This window comes from Myripristis murdjan, chromosome 12 (genome assembly GCF_902150065.1).
Source record: "Myripristis murdjan chromosome 12, fMyrMur1.1, whole genome shotgun sequence".
In the NCBI taxonomy this organism is placed as follows: domain Eukaryota; kingdom Metazoa; phylum Chordata; class Actinopteri; order Holocentriformes; family Holocentridae; genus Myripristis; species Myripristis murdjan.
Genome location: NC_043991.1, coordinates 22,848,362 through 22,866,523, shown reverse-complemented (window position 1 = coordinate 22,866,523; position 18,162 = coordinate 22,848,362). Strand labels below are relative to the sequence as shown.

The following is an 18,162-nucleotide window of genomic DNA, read 5'->3' as shown; positions in this document are numbered from 1 at the left end:
CTTGAGTCTACCTGCTATTTAGAGCTTTGATGGGTCAAGGGACAAAGGAGTTTTTATAGCATGGGGGGTGGGGAGGGCTAATTCCCATGATTTTCATGGCTCTGTGTTGTGGGTAATTTGCTCCTTCAGCTGAACTGAGAGCTGGCCCAGCCCCAGGCTGCAATGTCGTGCCACAGGAAGAGAAGAAGCTTTTTTAATTGACACTAAACATCCTGAGCGTACGCAGAAAGTCTTGTTGGACCTTAGAGAAGAGCCCGTATGGAAGCTCCATAACAGTGTGTTGTGAGTGCACAGGCATTTAAGAGGTCTCATGAGTTATACATAGGCTAAATGTAGGAGTGGCAGAGGATTTGCAGTCACTATACCCCTGTCCCCAGGTAGATATGACTTTATTACATTAATAAATACCTAAAAGTTTCCACATTACTTCATAACAAATTTCCCCACCGTGGGACTAATAAAGGAATATCTTATCTTATCTTATCTTAACACAAGTATCCTAATGGAAACTAATTTCATTCTTGCAGTTAAGTACCACAAGGTTATTTTCAATACTACAAAACTCATGTGTGGCCGTGAAGCAAGAAAGGGTACTGGAAGTTCACTGTTATAACTGTGAATACAGGCCCGAATGAAAACTGAGTGAACTGGATTGCCTGACTTAAAAAGTATTCAAACTGAATTATTTACAGAGGGCCGAACCGGTGAAACAGTACTTTTCACACCTTAAAGGCCTTCAAGGTCCACTTGAATCTTAAGTTTATCTACTCTCATTCCCTTTCGTCATTTCCCAGGCATTTACTTCATCTTGAATTTCTTCTGTTTGCCTTAGTGGGTCCGCTCTCTTGCTACATTTGTACATTCTCACATTTATCTCGCTCGTGGTCTATGACAACACAGCCAGATTGAGAGCAAAACAGACTGTGAGCTAAACATGCACAAAACATTATGCTTTACTGCACGCAATGTGCTGCAGACATTACTTTGCTCCATTCTCTTTCAAACGATGGTCTAAAATAGAAGCAGACATGGTAGAGCCTCCAGTACATTCATTAGAACAAATGATCTCTGGTGAAAAAACTCATTCTGATCTATGTGAGATCAGGGAGCTGGTTGCATTTGATTACACTAATGTCTGTCTCAGCACAGTTTAGTCAAGTAAACATGAAGAGTGGGTGCTGGGAAAATCATTGGCGGGGAATGAAATAAAATGGCAGCCTAAATGAGGGCACTGGGGAATTAGCAGAGCACAGCTAACTCTTCAAAGTATTGCTTCTCTATCATCAAGTGATATATGTATGCTTAAAATACGGGTTGTTGGAAAACATGCCTTTTTTTTTCTTTTTTTTTTTTTTCCAAATTTGTGTATGTATATTATTGCTCTAACAAGGATTATATATATAAAAAAGAAATCTTAAGAAGGCCTTTACCAAAAAACTGTGAGCCTGATAATACCCTAAAATATAGTTCTTGTTAGAGCAAAGATGTAGAAGGCAGAATGAAGACAGCCACGCGCCTCAACTTCCTCAACAAGAGTTAAGGGCCATTATGTGTGGGAACCCAGCTCCAAATCATACATCCCGTACTGTCACAGACACACAGTCCCATGTCTCTACACAGTGCACACACACGCATGCACAAATGTAAAACAACCACCCTTCCATACCAGTTACTTCAACACCAAACAGCAGTATTTACCTTTCTCCCTCTTGCCTCCAGTGGCAGCTGCAATGCCATTTATCAGCTTCCTGTGAGCAGTCATTTAAGTGGTCTTGGAGCTGCGAATTAAAGCACTGAATCATATCGCAGTTTCCATCTGCTGGCATGCCTAATCTGGGGCAGAAGGGCCCAAACACATATGGCTGCCACATACGTTTATGTAATAATGAGCAGAGACCGAGCCCCGAAAAGGATGTGCTTAAAATGAATTGATATCTAAAGAGAGGGAGATGGTACCAGACAGAGATACAGTGAGAGAAGCGTGAAAAGAACAACAGAGAGAGAGAAAGAGAGAAAGAGAGAGAGAGAGTGAGAGAGAGAGAGAGATTTTGGTCGCTGCTGCAAATCTGATAATCTCTCACAGTTCTCTTGGCAAGGTTATTATCGCATTTGCTCCAGGTTTGTTGACTTATATACCAATTGGAAGTGTGTGTGTGTGTGTGTGCGTGCGCGCAGACTACAAAAGAGGGAAAGTTAATAACAGTGGAGTGTGTGTGTGTGTGTGTTATTGCTATTGTGTTGTTCTACGTGTCTGTCTCTTACAAAGCTGACTCTTGGAAGAGGGGTGCTAGCTGAATCAGTTTATACCAGTGAGACACTGCCCGCAAGTGTTGGCTTTTCTATGAATGTGTGTGATTAAGCAATGCAGAGACAGAGAAAAACCCTCCAATCCTAACAGTATGCTGAACAGAGCACTAAAAGGTGTTGGTGCCAAGGTATGCACAGGCGGAGTGAAGCTGAGCTGATTTTCTGGCAGAGAATTTAAACTAACAAATCGATTTCGAAGGGTCCAAAGAGGTATTCATGGCTAAATGATTGTGAGCAGCTCTTGAGAGTCAGGCTAAAAAAGAAATGACCTGGAAGAAAGCTCTGGCCAGAGCTGTTGTAAAGCACTGCAGTAAAGCCCTTGTACAAACTTTTGTTAAAACACAGACTTTTATATTGTGTCAGGTATCTAGGATGATATTATTGGTTGTTAATGTTACAATATCTGTATTGAACGAAGATGCATGCATTGCTATTTCATTGTTCCCAAAGCTTTATTATTCATCTTAACAACAGTTTGAAAAGTGTTTTGTTGTTGTTGTTGTTGTTGTTGTTGTTTGCAAAAAAGACCGTTTGCAGGAGTTTCTTTGTATTTTATAAGCCGCTGAGTCTCATTTTATACACCTACACATTTGTTTTGGTTTCACTTCAATCGCTCTAGTTTCCAAAATGGTGGGACTATTTTCTGCCATAGCACATAGCGAGGAAAAGTTTAATACAGAGGTGAGAAACTCTGGATTGTATGCAGGTCGTGAGTTTGATCCGGCCCACGAGGCAATTCATAAATACAAAAAAGCAACCCAGAAATATAAAAAACAGTCTCTACAAAGTGACCACTTCTTTCCTGAGATAAAGGAAAATAACACAAAATAGCTGACATGTCCTTGCAGGTGGTCTCTTATGGCTGTATGCCTGTCAGGGTCGAGGTCAGGTGAAACACGCACGCACATGTCATCACTCACATGTATCATGGCGACTATCAAGAAAAGAAAAATAATAGCCAAGAAGATTCAACCACTTTCAGAGGTACACTTTGGAGGAGAGCCTGCAGAGTTGCTTGCACTGAACAAAGTAAAATTGTTAAACAAAACAAAACAAAAAAAAAAAACAAAACAAAACAAACAAACAAAAAAAAAATCACAGAGCAGATGATGTAACAAATCGCCTAACTAGACATTTTTGTGCATGGGATTCCTGTCGAATTCGATACAAGGGAGCATTTGCTGTCATGCAAGCCACTCACGGCACTACCAGAGGTGAAGATTTGTTTGAACAAGTTGTTTTGGCTATGAACAAATTTCAACTACCAGTTGATGGTGGACATTACCAAGTACCTCTCAGAGCTGAACATCAAGCCCCAACACCACAACCAGCTTATCAGCTCTCTTTCAAATATCAAATCACCTAAAGTGAAATTAAAGCTGCAGTAAGTGCAACTAGAAAGGGGTAACACTATGCATTCTCCTACTCTGCAACAACAAAAGCCCACTTTGACGTCTGAATATGCTGGCGAGTGCGCGAAACTCCTTCAGGCATTTGGCGAGAGGTTTCAGGACATGAAAAGTAAACAAAAGGAACTGTACATATTTGCTACGGCGTTTAATGTGGAACCAGCTGATGTGCCTGACAACCTACAACAAGAGATCACTGAGCTGCAGAGCGACGACGAGCTCCCTCCACTCCAATTCTCTAAACTGTATGTACATCCTGAGGATTTTTCCATTCTGACGAGACATGCACTGAAGTTTGCATCTCTGTTTGGGACAACCTACCGCGGTGAGCAGTTCTTTTTAAAACAGACTCTTGCAAAAACTCAAACCTGGAGAACCAGCTGCGAATGGCATCATCACTACCATCTGACATCAGATTTCTCGCCAAAGAGAGGCAGTTCCCGGGATCACATTAAGCTTAATGTGAAGTCTGGCCAACAAAAAGCATGTTAATTTAACAGTTTCGTGACAAGGACAGTTTCGTGGTTGATGAGGAGCTCTTACTATGTTTACGTCAGTGCTGCCTCTTATGAAAATGTAAGGAAATGAAAAACATCTGTTGCCATGGATTTCTCATGTGCATGTAAATGTAAGTAGTGCATGTTTGCATGGAGGTAACGCAAGCTTTTCACAGGTGTTAGTTAATGATGCCTGTTGTCTGAGAGCTCTTTAGGTCAGAGAGCCGGGCCATCTTCAAGTGTAACAGAGTCAAAGACAAACCGCTTGGTAGACTGACTAACACTTGATGGTCATGTTCGTTATCATCAACATCGTCATCGCTGTCTTTATCATCGAAAGGAAAACATGAAGGGGCTCTGTCATCATCGGCAGTCAGAGGAAGCTGAAACATTGAGGCAGGTCCACACTACTCCAGCTTACTTCTCATCTGCGGATTAAGAATTCTAAGGACACTCTAGCACAGAAATTTTAAAGAAAGACAGATAGACAGACAGATAGATCTAATATAACTCTATGAGGTGTTCATCTTGCCCTTGGTAACTTGGGGCCTGATGCAGTTGCTGAACTTTGCCTAATGCTAAAGTCTGTCTCTGGCACAATGCAGGGAAAAGCTCACAAAGGAAGTCAAGGAATGATATAAAGAAAAACTATGTAGTGTTAATGTGGAAGATGTGGAAATAAAATTGCAGTGCTCCCTTGTGCACCTTATACCAACGTGTAGCTATGTAGCCGGATACAGACTGTGTAACACAGGGCTCATTGCCTTGAGTTTATATAAAAGACTATTACTGATGTTGGATATTTTGTGATGTTATTTTCCCCGGACAGCAATTGCTGTTATTGCCTTTTCACTGTTTGCTTAATACTTTAGCAAACAATTCTGGATTCATCTGGAGTCTCAATATATAGCTAGTTCTGATGAAACACTATCTCCACAGCTTTGCACGTATCACTAGTTAACAAATGTAACAGCATGAGCTAATGAGTACAACACGACACACCACAAAGATTCTTGTTAAGATGCCACATCAAGTTGTTATTTTTGTACAGAAGACATCACAAAACAGTAGTTATCAGCAGAGACATCAGAGGAGAGCAGCTGCTCAGCTGCCCTTTGGCAAAGGTAGGGATTTTCACTGCCAAACACATAAGCTCTACACTGCCCCTTAAGTCAAAAATTCAGAAATCAGGTAGGCGCAGTGACACGAGTACAAGTCTTCAAAATGAGTGAAATGAAAGAAAAAACAACAGCAAAAGCCTAAGCCGTATGTGATGGTTGAAAGGAGTCAAAAGGAGTCAAAAGAGCGATGCCAGCACAGAACCAGCTAACAGCACACCTGTTGTGAGTGAGGAGGAGTCGATAGCCACCATTACCAGCGCCGCTGCCACAGCTGAGTCAGAGAGGCATCGGAAATAGCTACTAGGCAGCATGATCCAAATTATCTCAGTTTGGGATTTACTTGCACTCGACTTTCACATTTTACCACACAAGCCTGCTGATTGTGAAATCTGGTAACCATTCTTCACCGTACCATTGGTGAAGAACTTTGTTTACCTTTGGCCAAAGAGTTGAGTCTAATTGTTGATTTGGCAGCCGATGTGAGAAGTGCACTCACAGAACACACTCAAATGAACAGGTGCTTTTCATTACAATTAACGGACGTTGCTCATTCGGCCAATTTGCTTGTTTATGTTAGACATGAGTGTTAGGGCAAGTGAGCTGAAAATACCTGTGGATCAGGACTGTGATGGACAGGAGAGGTTGTTGGAATTATCACCTGATGAGACTTTCACATCAGAATTTAAAAAAAAAAAAAAAAAATCCCTGCTGAACTTTTGGTTCTGCATCTGAAACTCACTGCCCTGGAACTTGTCATGATCGGCTTTGCTCAAATAAACATGCAGGCTCACCCACCGAAAGGGTAAGCGCTTTACTTTGCTTCAATTTTTAGCTTTTTGTGTGTGTATGTGTGTGTGTGAGTGAGAGAGAGGGAGAGGGAGAGGGAGAGGGAGAGAGAGACTTAAATCACATTTACCTGTATAAATAACTGAGTGTGCATGTATCTGCATATTGCTTTAGGCTGTTTTTTGTGGTTTGTTTGTTTAATACTGACTTTATTCATGTATTTATTTTTCCAAATGTATTTTTATATAAGTTGCTTTGGCAATGTAAATGTTTGGTCATGCCAATAAAGCACCTCAGAGTTGATCTGAACTGAATGTAATCGAGAGAGAGAGAGAGAGAGAGAGAACAGTATGTATCTTGTTGGATGTGTGTGTTATGATTTACATGTTATGTGTGACTTTGCCATAATGAGGCAGCCTGTTGCAAGTGTGTGTGTGTGCAGTTATGTATTTGCAGGCCATTTTGTTGAGGCTTCTCATCACAGTGAAGTGAAAAGTTTGAGAAATGTTGTTTTATATGATCATCAAGAATAGGTGTCTTGCTATTGGACTCTCTATAGATATATATTGCCTCCTAACTCCTGAACATAAATATATGTTGCTCACAAGATGATCAAAGAAAAAAAGACACATTCTTTCCCCATACAGAGGTCTCAGGTGGCAGATGACAAGTAAAAAACACAAAAAATCCCAGAATTTAAATGTCAGAATTTCAAACCCTGAATTCCATCCATGTGTTTGTCTATGACATTATGACATTTGTATCCGTCCTGGAAGTCATACTCCACACAAAAGCCCACACCACCACATCGTTTCAAGGCATCCACCTCTTTGGCTCTGTTGTAGCCAAACCAAATCAACCAAATGTGTCTTATTCCATGAAATGATGTCTTGTTTCACAAAATGTAACATGACTAATCTTAAAGTTTCTCAAAGTACAGCTGTCAATGCTAAAGTAACAGATTCCTGGGTACGATGGGCCAAGGAGAGAGTTCGCCTTCTTTCACCTGGCCTGTAGTCCAGAGCTCGCCACACATTGTCGTCATCCTTTAAGTCTAATATGTTAGACATGTTTTTTCAGTGGGGTACCATGGTGGCTTACCTGGTGGAGCGCATGCAGGTCTGGGTCCTTGCCGCTGCTGGATGTGTTTGGATCTGCCCCAGGCCCTTTGCTGCATGTCGCCACCTCTCTCTCACCCCTGCCATTGCTGTTTCTCTCTACTGTCACTATCAAACAAAGCTGAAATTCGAAGGGAAAAAAAAGGGCTTTTGTTTCCTCCTTAGCACTGATTTTGTCTTCAAGTGTACACACACAGGCCTGCAGTTAGACATACACAACAGCATCAGTCATCAGTCCCAGGACAGGATCGCACAAGCCAAACAAATTAAACTGATGCATGCATATGGACAAGCAATTTAGATAGGGGGTAACAAATGGGCTTTTATGAAAGAAGTCCCAAACACACACACACACCCTCTGTCTAATTGCTTGCAGAATGATGTCTTCCAGTGTGTCTGAGAGTGAAAAAAAAATCACAATAGCTGGATTATTTACAAATGGATTATTTACAAATCAATGTCTCATTTTAAACCTTGATTTTCCTTCACTTCATATTGGCAAATTATGATGCTCAATGCAAAACAAAGTAATGTTGGAGAGCTTGGCTTCCTGCATGCATGAGCTAATCATGGCTCATAATTAGCTACATTAGGCATGATTAGCCTATGAAAATGGTCTTAGCGTTTAGGTGATAAGGTATACCTACTGAACATAGGCTATTCAAAATAAATGCACACACACACACACACACACACACACACACACACACTCACTCACTCATAGACATACTGTACACAAACGATAGCAACAAAATCTCATCATGAGCAATTTCACATGGAGCCTTAATATAGCTTATTATGTAGCCCACTTTACCTTGAGATTGTTGATGCACAAACAGGCACAATGCAATTTGCATGCATTTGTTCCCAGCAGCTTGAGGAGTGGTAATTATATAGAGCTTTTCAAAAGCTGAGAGAGGCAAAATTGCCAATCTTAGATATTCCACCATTCCATCTGAATGTGTGTGTGTGTGTGTGTGTGTGTGTGTGTGTGTGTGTGTGCATATGCATGAGAAGAGAATGTGAACATATTGCATAAATAAATAAAAAAATAAATAAAAACATTGTAGGCACATCAAGCACTGATAGCTGATCAACATGCATATAGGTTTGACAGTTTTGTTTGAGAATGCACAATCCACATGGAGACAGAAATGCCTCTGTTTCCGTCGGTAACAAGATAGGATGATATGAACATCCCATTTTCCAATTAAATTAGCGCATGGTGAAATCTCCTCCAAAATGAGCCAGTTTATCAAAAATCCTTTTTCATGTTTTACAGATGAGCCACACATGCTGAATTAGTTGTGCAAACCTGGTTTACAAAGACGGAGAAATCTCAAAATCTAAGCTGTTTCATAACTATTTCCTAAGTATATCAGCCCAGCTGCATGCCAACAAATTTAATCCCATGTACCAAGCTATTTGTCCACTGATTTTCAGTAGCTGGTGGGGGATGTTGCCCTGATGACTATTATTTTGGGAATGTTTATATTTCGAAGAGTATCACAATAAAATTAGATAGTCTTCTTTTTCTGCTTAAAATTAGCTTTGTCAGGTTGTGTAGCCTGTTCCTTTGTGTTCTAGCCGTGGTGCTTTGCTGTGCAGCGCTGTGACTATGCCTCCATCAGTATGAGCATTTTTGAAAGAGAATTTTATCAGTAACTTTGATATTGTTTGCAATCAAGAAGATATAAGATAATCATATTGATTTGATGGCTGGAACTGTTTCTCTTTGGCAAGGCATCTGGTTTCAGATGGTGGTGATGATGATGATGATGATGATGACGGTGATATTCGCAGCTGGTTTTTCCAAGTTTGAGTCAGTCAGTCTTGAGTTGAACCGAGACTTGGCAAGAGTCCGTTTTGGAGAGAACTGCTCACCGTAGTACGTTGTCCCAAACAGAGATGCAAAATGCAGCGCGTGTCTCCTCTGAACTCCTTCAGAGTTTTTTCAGTATCTGGTGCTTTATCAGCAGTCTGCTCTGCAAATGGTTTTTCGAGACAAACTGACAATGTGGAACAATTTTACTTTGTCCGGCGCTAGTGACTCTGTAGTGGCGACAAGGCACTCCTTCTGTGAGTGCATCCCCACAAACTAGGTACACTGGCTCGCCTTTTCCTTCAACAAAGAAATAATTTGACCATTTCTTTTGGAAAGCGCAACATTCCACATCTACTTTTCTCTTCTTGACATTCACCGTGATGCATGTAAGTGATCAAACATACCATAATGTTTACCCTGGCCCTGTTTCGGCATCTATTCTCTTTTTCGGCATCTATTCTCTTTTTCTGTGACTGGCATGCAGCTGGAATGGACCACCCAGAAGGATTTGTCTACTATTTTATTTCATCTCAAATTGCTGTGTAGAGCATTTTTGAGTTGCTTTTTTCGTATTTATGAATTGCCTCATGGGCCAGATCTAACCATCTTGTGGGCCGTGTACAGCCCAGAGGCCAGAGGTTCCCCACCACTCTATTAGAGAATGTCCAGTATGGTGAGTTCAGGGTTGCATCTCTACTTTGTGCAGATGACTTATATCTTGTTGGCGTCATCAGGCTGTGACCTCCAACATGCATTTAGGTGGTTTACAGGCAAGTGCAGGGTGGTTGTTATTAGGGCAAAATGATATATCGTTTCAGCATCGACCTCACAGTGTGCACGAATGTGTCACGTTGCAGGACGAGTGATGTCAAGTAAGGCAAATGAAGTCAAACACATCACGCTACAACTTTCACTCTTGCTCTTGGCACTTAAGCTCAGCATGCTGTCCCGGCTGCTACGATACTTGATGTTATTTTAGACCAGAACCTCACTCTATGTTAAAAAGCTAGTGCAGTCATGTTTTTCCCACTTGAGAAATATCTCAAGAATCAGATCTTTTATTACTTTTAGCGATCTCTAAGAACTTACTGATGTTATTCAGTTATTCATTATTTTATCACCTCTCATTCTGACTATTGTAATGCGGTTTTAACATGCCTTGGCCAAAACTTGAATGCAAAGTTTTAGGGTTTACAAAACACAGCAACCAGGCTTTTATCCAAATTGCAAAAGCATGATTGCACCTCCCCGATTTTAGCTTCCCTGCACTCGTTGCCATTTTTGGAATGGATTTTAAAAGTTTAGTCTTGATTTTTAAGACCCTGCATGGAATTGCTCTGAGCTCCTAAATCATTATTTGCCAGCCCGTACCTTGAGATCCTCAGATAAGGCCCTGTTAGCTATTCCCAAGTCAAGGTTGAAGATCAAGGGTGGCAGAGCTTTTGCTTTCAGGGCTGCAACCCTTTGGAATAGCGTACACGAGGAATTTAGATCAGAAAATCCTCTGTGCTCTTTTAAATCTCTTCTTTTTCTTTTTTCTTAGCCAGTTTATCTTTTACACACTTTATTGTTTTATGTGTTACTTCTATTGTTTTTTTTTTAAAAAAATCTTTTATCTGTTTCATTTATTGATTATCTGCGATTGTGTATTTTATTGATTCTGCTCATTTTTATCCTATCCCTCGCTTGTGAAGCACTTTGTAAGCACTGTGTTTGGAAAGGTGTTATATAAGTAAAGTTATTTTTGTTATTATCATTATTATTATTATTATTATTAGTAGTAGTAGTAGTAGTAGTAGTAATGATAGTATCTGGGCATATCCAGCTGTTATGGACTTTCCCAGGGAACCTCGAGCTTCCACCACAACCTGGCTCTGAATATGCTGAGTAAAATTGATGCATGGATGGATAGATGGAATTTTAGATGCTAGCATGGACAGATTGAAGATGCTCGTCCATGGTAATGAGCTGTGGGTTTGATGCTGATCAGTCACTAATGTTAGTTAAAGTGTGAGGGAATAAGCAAGGGCACTTTTTTTTTTTTTTTTTTTTGGTAATTGACAAAAGGTATATATAGTACCATGTTTTCTCACAGTGCATTAAGTAACTTAGCCCCTTGGATAGATTTGGCATTAACCACTGATAAGATAATAGTGTCTTCATTTGCATTTAAGACAGCTGAAGAAAAGCTTGCTGGCATTTTTATCCTTAGGGCAGTGTTAACTGATTTTATAGTAAGCCGATTATGTCTCTCTAGCCCGTAGAGAGATAGTGATATCTGTCAGTGGAGGTGATGGTGATTTGATGTGATGATGTGAGTCTCAGTGGGCTCAGGGGCAAACATCATGAACATCAGCTCAAACATTTTAGAGATCATTTTGACAATGTGGAATATTTCTACTGCTGCAGTCAAATACAATGAGCTATAATGAGATACAGTTTAACAAGTCCTACATCTGGTTAAATATAATTCCATACTTGTTTTTTTTTTTTTTAGATACGCTGGTCCATTATGCAGCCCCAATGGACTTTGGTGAAACAGTATTGGTTCAGATGTTAAACTTGGAGAGCGGATCCAACATTGGATAGGCTCAAATTAGCTGAGGCCACACAGAGGAAACACACAGCTGGCATGTGTTTTCTTTTTTTTTGGTGCATCCATTGGCAGTGTATGTGTGTGTGTATGTGTGTGTGTTCTTTTACACATACAGAGTGTTAGACTAAACAACATAATATTTCTGGAAACTTGTGGAAGCGTGCTCCTGGGTTCGCTACAGTACCATATTATTTCATGCAATGCACCCACTGTTGCACTGGATGAAGTAAAGTCTGGCTTTTTAATGTTTTGGATACCACACTATGAAATAAGTCATGTTTACTGGTGTGAGCAGTTATTCTTCTCTTTAATTGCCAGGGAATTTGCACGTTGGAAGGTGAGGAACACAGCGATTGAGAGGAGGGACCTGATCCGGAACCGCGTGCCACTCATGCCTGAGTTCCAGCGCAGCGTCCGTTCACTGGGCCGTAGACCCACCACTCAACAGTTTATTGACACCATTATTAAGAAGTATGGAACCCATATCCTCATCTCAGCCACCCTGGGAGGTAAGAGTTTCACTGGTTTTACTTGTTTTTCTTTCACATTTTTAACATGCTGTTTTACATGCCAATGGTATTTTGTTTACATTCACCTCTATGCAAGTATTTTATGGGATAGGGTGGGGAGCAAGGTTTTCAAAGGTTTGAGAGGTTACTTTTTAAAAAGGATTTCCTAGAGTGAGACTGAGACTAAGTCTAGCCGTTAATTTTTAATAGCACAACTGGTCTTTCATCATAATGTTCTTTTGGGGAATTGCATTATTGAGTGCAGTTTCCCCAAAATGCAGATATTTTTTCAGCTGGTCAAGACTCTGTGGCCTGAATTGTTTTGGATACATGCTATTCATTCTCCAGATAGGTTGAAAAATTATAGCAAACCAAGCACGATATGGCAGAAATGCACAGCATCCAGTCATGTGTAGTAACAGGTACTAATCTACCAGATGAGATAAGATAAGACATGATAAGATAACATGCACCTTTATTGAATTCAAACTGACACAGCAGCAAGAGAAAATGTAGCTGACATCAAGAAAGAATTTTCCTTAAAACCTATACATCAAAAAGTGAGTAAAAAAGAAAAATCAGATAAAATAGGTATAATAGTAACAATGTCTGTGTGTATATACATGATGTGCAATAGCTGTGTATGCTGGTCCTACTGGGGGTGACAGCTTAACTGTGACTGGTGAGTGGTTGTGAGTCTCAGTTAGTGCAGTGGGAGGCACTGGGTGCCGTGGCATTGTGGAATCTGATGACTGATGGCACGAAAGAGTCTCTCAAGCGCTTTAGGCGTGTGGCTCAATGAGTCTGTGGCTGAACGTGCTCCAGCGCTGTGTCACCTCGGCATCGAGAAAATGAGAGGGGTTGTCCGCGATAGCTTTCAGCTTCCCTTTCATCCTCTTCTTCATCACTGTCTCAACACTCTCCAGTTCCATTCCCACCGCAGAGCCGGCCTTGCTCACCAGCTTAGATAACAGTGGCCACTACAGACCCATTAAAGGACCTGAACCTCCTCATGAAGGACAGTCTGCTCCATCCTTTCCAGTAGACGGCCTTAGTGTTGTCCAACCGTCCATCTTTTCACTGTCCATTTTCCCAATGTTGAGCTGGAGGTGGTTGCTGTTGCACCACACTATGAAGTGTTCAGTTGATCCTGACCTCCACGTCATGGGGGTGGTGGTGATGCTGTGTGGAAGGTGGAGGAAGGTTCAGCCGGTGTTGGTGACAAACTGGGTTAACTTGTTGGTGCGTCCCAACATCCCTTCCACAGCTCCTCATAACCTTACAGACCAGTAATGCTCCTCACCGCCACACACACTTCTCTCAGACTGTTGTGCTGCAGCTTCCCCTCAATCCTGTTCTTGTAGTAGACTTTAGTCCGTCTCAACTGCCTCTGTAGTTCCCTCTGGATTTCCTCCTTGGCATCCTCAGTGTGGCCTGTCGTGAAAGCTGTTCAGCAGGGCTTTGATCCAAGCCTTGTTGTTGAGGAAGCAGCCGATCCTCTTGGTGGGGACAACACTGTCCTCAAAAAACTGATATAGTCTGTTTCACAGTGAGCGAGACCCTTAGTGTCGCCCCCGTGGTCTTCCTGAAAGAGCTCCCAATCAGTCATCCTTCAACAGTCCTTCAGGGCCTCCTCTGCCCCCACCGTCCACTGCTGCACAGTGCTGCAGGTGATGGACTGTCTCCTAACAACAGGCTTGTATACAGGAGAGAGCTGCATCAGACAGTGAAGGGCAGCGGCACTGTGCGCCTGCTTAACATTTGCATACAGCAATTCCAAGGTCTTATCCCCTCTACTAATTGCGGATAGAATTTTTGAGTATGAATTTCGTTTATTCATAATTAAAAGCCAATTCCTTTTTCATTCATTTTATTATTCCCAAATGGCACATGAACCCGGCTGTAAAATGATCACACTTCAACACAGATACTGAATTTGCTGAACAACTTACATAGATTACACTCATTTGCACAAATTCATTTCTTCATTCATTCAAACCTTTATTTCATCCTCAGGTAGCAATTGAGAGAAAGACTAATTTATGATAGTGCCAAAGTAATAACAGGTAAGGTGAAAGAGAGAGAGAGAGAGAGAGAGAGAGAGAGAGAGAGAGGGAGGGAGGAAGGAAGGAAAAGAAAAGAAAAAGAAACAAAGATAAATGTAGCCAGAAAATTGAAAATAAATAAATAAGAAGAAGTGGAATTATCAAAGTCAAAAACATTTACATTAAAAATGCACAGGATTTAAATTTAAATTATTAAAATACTTTGGTGATAACAATGAATCAGCCTTTAACATGGTTTGTGGTTCATTTCAAGTATGAAGGGAACACAATCTAAATGTGTTTTGTACTTTGTCAGAATTAACTTTTGGACTTTGTAGAACAATGCAGTTTACTAAGCTCTGACACTGCAAACCAACAGTGTGGTGATTTAAGGTTTATGTTTATTTAAAGCTTAATATCACCGTTAAAAGTCCCACAAGTTCTCAACAAACAAACACTTAAATTGTAATTGCTTTACAGTGAATAATTAGATTCTCTTATTAAACTATTTGTTTATTTTCAAAAATAAAAGATACAATGATGAGTTGCATAGTTACCAACAGAAATAAATGTAAGGCCAGCATGGTAACCAGCATCTAATGTTTAATGGGGTTAGAAGTTGCATGCCTAGAATTTTACCATCCAGCCTGAAAGAAAAATCACTTCAATTAGCCTCTACAGAACACAGATCCAGATTTATCAGCAACTTTTATTTTCATTCATTCGTTCATTCATTCATTCATTCATCTTCTAAACCGCTTATCCTCACAAGGGCCGTGGGGGCAACTCTTTATTTATTTATTTATTTATTTATTTTATGACATGATCAATTTATTTTTTATAATAATAATATTAACGTATTGTAAAAAATAAATTAATCATCAATCCATATGCTGAAAAATTAAAAACATTGGACTCAGTTGCTGCACCTGTTGAAGAGCAAATATGGAAATCACTCGTCATATATTAGTCTTATGAATCAATATCATTATGAATAATTATGTAGAAATGCAGCACAGGGATATCTGATTGAATGGTTAAACATGATTAGGCTATCAATCTGCAATGCAGCGATGTCAGGGCATCAGGAAATCTGCATGACAGGCTGCAGTCTGTCCACCTGTGGAGCAGTATGCCGAATAGTCTGCAGAGTGTCACAGGATCTGCTCAGGGGACTGTCCTGTCCCCGCTTCCTGTCCACCCTCTAGACCCCTCCAAAAGGGTGGCCAGCACCCTGTTCTTTAGTGTGCTGGAAAGGAAGCATCAAGACTGGGGATGTCTAGAAATTGGATCAGCATGTTGGAAAGGTCAGTCCATTCAACAGGGGGAAATTGCGGTTTAGAATCAGAATCAGAAGCAAATAATAAATTACACAACAGAAATAAACACATGAACAAGAAAAGAACAAAAAAAAAAAAAATGAAACAACATAGATATGTACAGGTGGGCAGAAAACATGACTTCTGTAACCATGGCCCTATGGATCTAATTGCTGACCGACCAATCGGCCAATACAGCCCCTGCTTCCTAACAGAGCAAACTTTTTTTTTTTTTTGTCCCATTGCACCAAGACTAGGCTACCCTTAATCTGCAGCCAGAGGGGAAAGACCTGAATTCAGAGTGAAGGGGGTGATCAGTGCTGCCTAGTAGCCTGACGCAGCTCCTGCTGGTCAAAGGATCCCATCGGTGGAAACAGAGGAGCACATTTCAACCTGCTGGCTGCATTCACAATGCGATGCATCTGATTTCTATTGTTGGTGTTCAGACACCAAAAGGTTCAGTGAAAATATGTGACTGTAAGGCTGCACCAAATGTTTGCTAGGATGTACTTGGTAGTTGCTAAGGTATTATAGGTCCATTGCAAGCATATGGCATCCCACAGCAATCAGTGCAAAGTCCATTACAAACATATGACAGCCGAAATTAGTAAATAGTCAGTGCGAATTCATTCGCACTGAACATATACTGTATATGTGTGTGTGTGTGTGTGTGTGTGTGTGTATATAAATAGATAGGTAAAAAAAAAAAAGGTCAAAGGTGGAATAAAGTGTGGCAGACAAAGGAGGTTTCAGAACTGGGGTGAAATGTCCTCCGCTTTCCACCGCTTGCCTATCAAGGGTGTCGCAGACAGATATATTTTCAAGGGCCCTTCCAAGTACCTTTGAAAATGTAATGTAATTGAACAGGGTGACAGGTCTGTTGACCAGGGTTGTCTCTTTCTTGCCCCGTTTCAGCAAGAAAACATATCTTTGCCTCATGCAGGGATTTTGGGAGCCCATTTTCAATAGAGTCGATCTATCATTCTAAGCACGGCTGATGTAAGAACTTTATGAAATGCCTTCAAGAATTTACTGCCAAAATCTTCAGGGCCAGGCACTGTGCCAGAGGCAGAGATTTTGATTGCCTTAATAAGCTCACTGTGAGAAAATGGTGAGTTAAGTACTATTCTAGATGCTTCATCCAGTTTAGGCATATTGAGGGAATTAAAAAAAACAAAAAAACAAAAAACAAAAACAAACTGGCAAAGTCATAACTTGTAGCCTCAGATTTGGTTGCGTAGAGTTCTTAATAGAATTCTCTAAAGAATTTGTTAATATGTTTTAGATTATCAGTGGGAACACTTTTTTTTGGAACTGGTTTTATGAATTACATGATTGCTTGTGCTCCTTTTGTCTGGCCAACAGCCTCTCTGCCTTATCTCCAAGCTCAAAATTTTCTATTTAAGCTTGAGTAGGAGGATGTTGATCTTGCCACTAAGAATATAATTATATTCATATTTCAAATCTAATATCTCACTGTAATCAATCCGTGCCAGAGTGTGAGAATGACAGGAAGTATATCCTTAGTCTCCCTTAGTTGTTAATGTTGCAACTTTTTTTTTTTTTTTTTTTTGGAGGATTCAGAGGAAATTATTTGACCTTACATAACCATTTCCAAGGTTTACAAAAGTGTGGAATCACAACCTGCCCCAACTGCTGGTAGTCTCCAGGAATTCACTAAGCTGCATATTTCCTAAATACTCCCTCAGTGAGTGTTTCAACATTGTAGCACACAAGGCTACTCTTGCAATTTCAACACTTTCTGTATTTTTCATTTAGGCTATTGCCTACTGGACTTGGCAACCCAGGTGAGTGATGAACAGCCCTAAGGCTACCAAAAGTAATTTTAATACTTTAGATAACCAAACAATATTGCGGCAAATGGAGGGTCCATCGTACAAACATTATGATGAGGGGAAAGCTAGCCAGTTTTACCTACAGAACCACAGACACCAGGTGACCTTTGCAGTTTACTTTTCTTTGTCGATATATGAGCACTGTGCAGCGTCAGTTTAAATTAATGCAGCGTAGCAATGTTTCTTATCCAAAATAAAAGCCAGAGTGTCTGTTAAATTTCAAAATAAAAGGTCAGATTTTTTCCCTGTGTAATTATGGGAGGGGACAAGTGTAGTCCCCTGCAGTTCTTATGCCCTTGACTACACAGGAGTACAGATGCCAGTGGAATAGCTGCAGAGGCATTATGATGCAGAAGTATACATTGGCCATGAGAGTCTGGGAAAAGATCAAACACTTTATGATAGAAAAGTGGGTCACTGACATTTGGGTCATATACAGTCAGAGAGGCTGGAAGAGAGTCAATATACTAGTCAATCACACTGAAAGAGGACATTTTTACACATACATACAGCAGTGCCTCTAGATTTAACTGAGAAGGGTGACTTTTATGCATAAGAGATCCAGACTTGATTTATGTTGTCAGATGATATTTCACATTAGTAGTTATGTCCAACACAACCTGAGTTATAATAATAATGACTATAACTGTTATATTACATGTAAAAAACAGAATGCAAGAATAAAATCTAAATCATGTCTTTTCAATCACTCTTTTTGCCACCAAAGTCTGAGGAATGTTTACTTGTAGCTGTGCAAGATGGGGTTTGGTTATG

At 40.4% G+C, this 18,162-nt stretch overlaps 1 protein-coding gene across 1 annotated transcript in view; it reads left to right on the top strand.

The window, feature by feature from the left end:
- Positions 1–5,504: 5,504 nt before the first annotated feature.
- Positions 5,505–18,162, top strand: part of brinp1 (bone morphogenetic protein/retinoic acid inducible neural-specific 1) — a 105,323-nt gene continuing 92,665 nt past the window's right edge. The window contains exons 1-2 of the mRNA XM_030066160.1: positions 5,505–6,136; positions 11,978–12,168. Coding sequence (XP_029922020.1) covers positions 6,090–6,136; positions 11,978–12,168 — 238 coding nt within the window. The 5' untranslated portion in view covers positions 5,505–6,089. The remainder of the gene's footprint in view (positions 6,137–11,977; positions 12,169–18,162) is intronic.